This window comes from Buceros rhinoceros, unplaced genomic scaffold (assembly GCF_000710305.1).
Source record: "Buceros rhinoceros silvestris isolate BGI_N320 unplaced genomic scaffold, ASM71030v1 scaffold6744, whole genome shotgun sequence".
Taxonomy (NCBI): domain Eukaryota; kingdom Metazoa; phylum Chordata; class Aves; order Bucerotiformes; family Bucerotidae; genus Buceros; species Buceros rhinoceros.
In genome coordinates, this window is record NW_010409932.1 from 23,023 (window position 1) to 24,840 (window position 1,818).

The 1,818-nt window shown below is 43.3% G+C and overlaps 1 protein-coding gene across 1 annotated transcript in view; it reads right to left on the minus strand.

Annotated features, from left to right (window-relative positions):
- The window catches only part of SLC38A1 (solute carrier family 38, member 1), a 22,002-nt gene extending 20,670 nt beyond the window's left edge, over positions 1-1,332 (minus strand). The window contains exon 1 of the mRNA XM_010135402.1: positions 1,214-1,332. Coding sequence (XP_010133704.1) covers positions 1,214-1,332 — 119 coding nt within the window. The remainder of the gene's footprint in view (positions 1-1,213) is intronic.
- Between the last annotated feature and the right edge of the window lie 486 nt (positions 1,333-1,818).

Here is a 1,818-nt window from a genome sequence, read left to right on the forward strand (position 1 = left end):
CCCAGGCACGGCTGGCTGGTTTTGGTTCGTGCACAGTATGGCCAATGTCAAGTGCGCGCTTATTTCTGCGCCGGCCGCCAAGCTCCCTGTCCACCTGTGCGGCCGCGAGAGCCACGCAACTCTACCCTCACTTGGGAAAAAACAGCTCTTAATTTTGTTTTTACATGAGAAAGCGAGTTTCTCTAGGTAGCCAGAGAACCTGCTGTCAAAAGGAAGAAAGGGCAAGAGAAGAGGTTTTTAAAGCCGTAAACACCGGCGGCAATCACCTAGCAGTAAAGGAGCAAGATGGTGAGCTGGCAGAGGCTTTCCAGCAGCACCAGTGCTGGGCAGGGCTGGACTCCTGCGTAGTCACTGGCCGGCTGGTGTGCTCCACCTTGGTTTGCAATATTTGAACAGGAAGTTTAGTTGAAAAACAGCGTCTTGTTTTACAGCTCCCAACACCCAACCGGGGTCTGTCATCAGGTCTTTGCTGTAAACAGGGCAGCTCAGCACCTGCTGGAGGCTGGTGGGAAGGCCTGAAGAACTGCTCTCAGGTGCCACAGGCTGCTCTTTGGAAATAACTGTACAGCCTACAGGAAAAGCCAACAGCTTAATAATTTAAGCAAACCTAATGATTTTCACTGATATGGATAAATAAATGCGTTTTTTAAACTTGACATGAGTTAGATGTCTCTGTTTTACCATCTTCTTGCCCTCCCTGCCTCAGGGAGCAACAGCCACTGCCTGGTTTACCTTGCTGAATTGCAAACGTGGACCGGGACTACCTTTGCTGCCAACCGCGCCAGCTGTAAATCCCCAGGAGCTTGGATGCATGGAGCTGGCCAGACAGGTTAAAATCGTCCTGTCAGAGATCAAAGGTCAACAAAGAGATTTGCCCCAAATGATGACATTTGTCTGATTGTATTAATTGTTATTACTTGTTTGCTGAGTGCAACCAGACATTTCAAAATGTTGGGGTTTTGCTGCGTTGTATGTTTTTGCATTTTATTAGACTAATTTGAAAGAGTCAAAATTATGAATAAATTGCCACTCCGTTTGCTTTATCTGCTGTTGCAGCCTATGCCCAACAGATGTCACATAAGAAATTCAAATTACATCTTCAAATGGAGCATGACTTAGTAATGAATAATTCAAGACTTATACTGAAAATTAGAATGGTGTTTTTAAACAGTGTATATTTTAGCACAGGCAGCATCAGTGGAAAAATACTCACCTATTTATCTGGCCATTTTCCACCTCCGTGAAATCATTTGAATCATTGCTGATGTTATCATCTTCAGGGACAGTCATATTCTGCAATTCAGTCAGTTCCAATCCAGCTTTGAAAGGCATCCTGGGTGAGGAACTGTATCTCTACCAGTGTTTCTCCAAATACTAGTGTTCGGTTGGTAACTTGTGAGTAAACTGCAGCCACTGTGTCAGCAACCTAAATGAAACACAAGAAAAAACCCCCGAGATGTATACCACTCCAGAGGCAATATCACCAGAAGAAGCCAGTGAAACCTGGACACAAGAGGGACCATCCTCACCAACCAATTTTATATTCTTAAAAGGACAACAGGTTATAACGTAAATGCATTGCATATCTGTAGTAACTTTATACAACTTAATGAGATCAACTCCACTAACCTTACAAATTTACCTGGTCCCTCAACCAACTGCTGAAGACAGTAGTCATGTTTATAAACTAGTGAGCAAACCAATCCTGTTTGTTTCAGGGAAAAAAAAATTTAAACACCTACTAATTAAGGAATAAAAATGATTTGCTTGTCCAAGTCCTATTTTGATATTCGGTGTTCATCTTCTGTATGTCCTTCA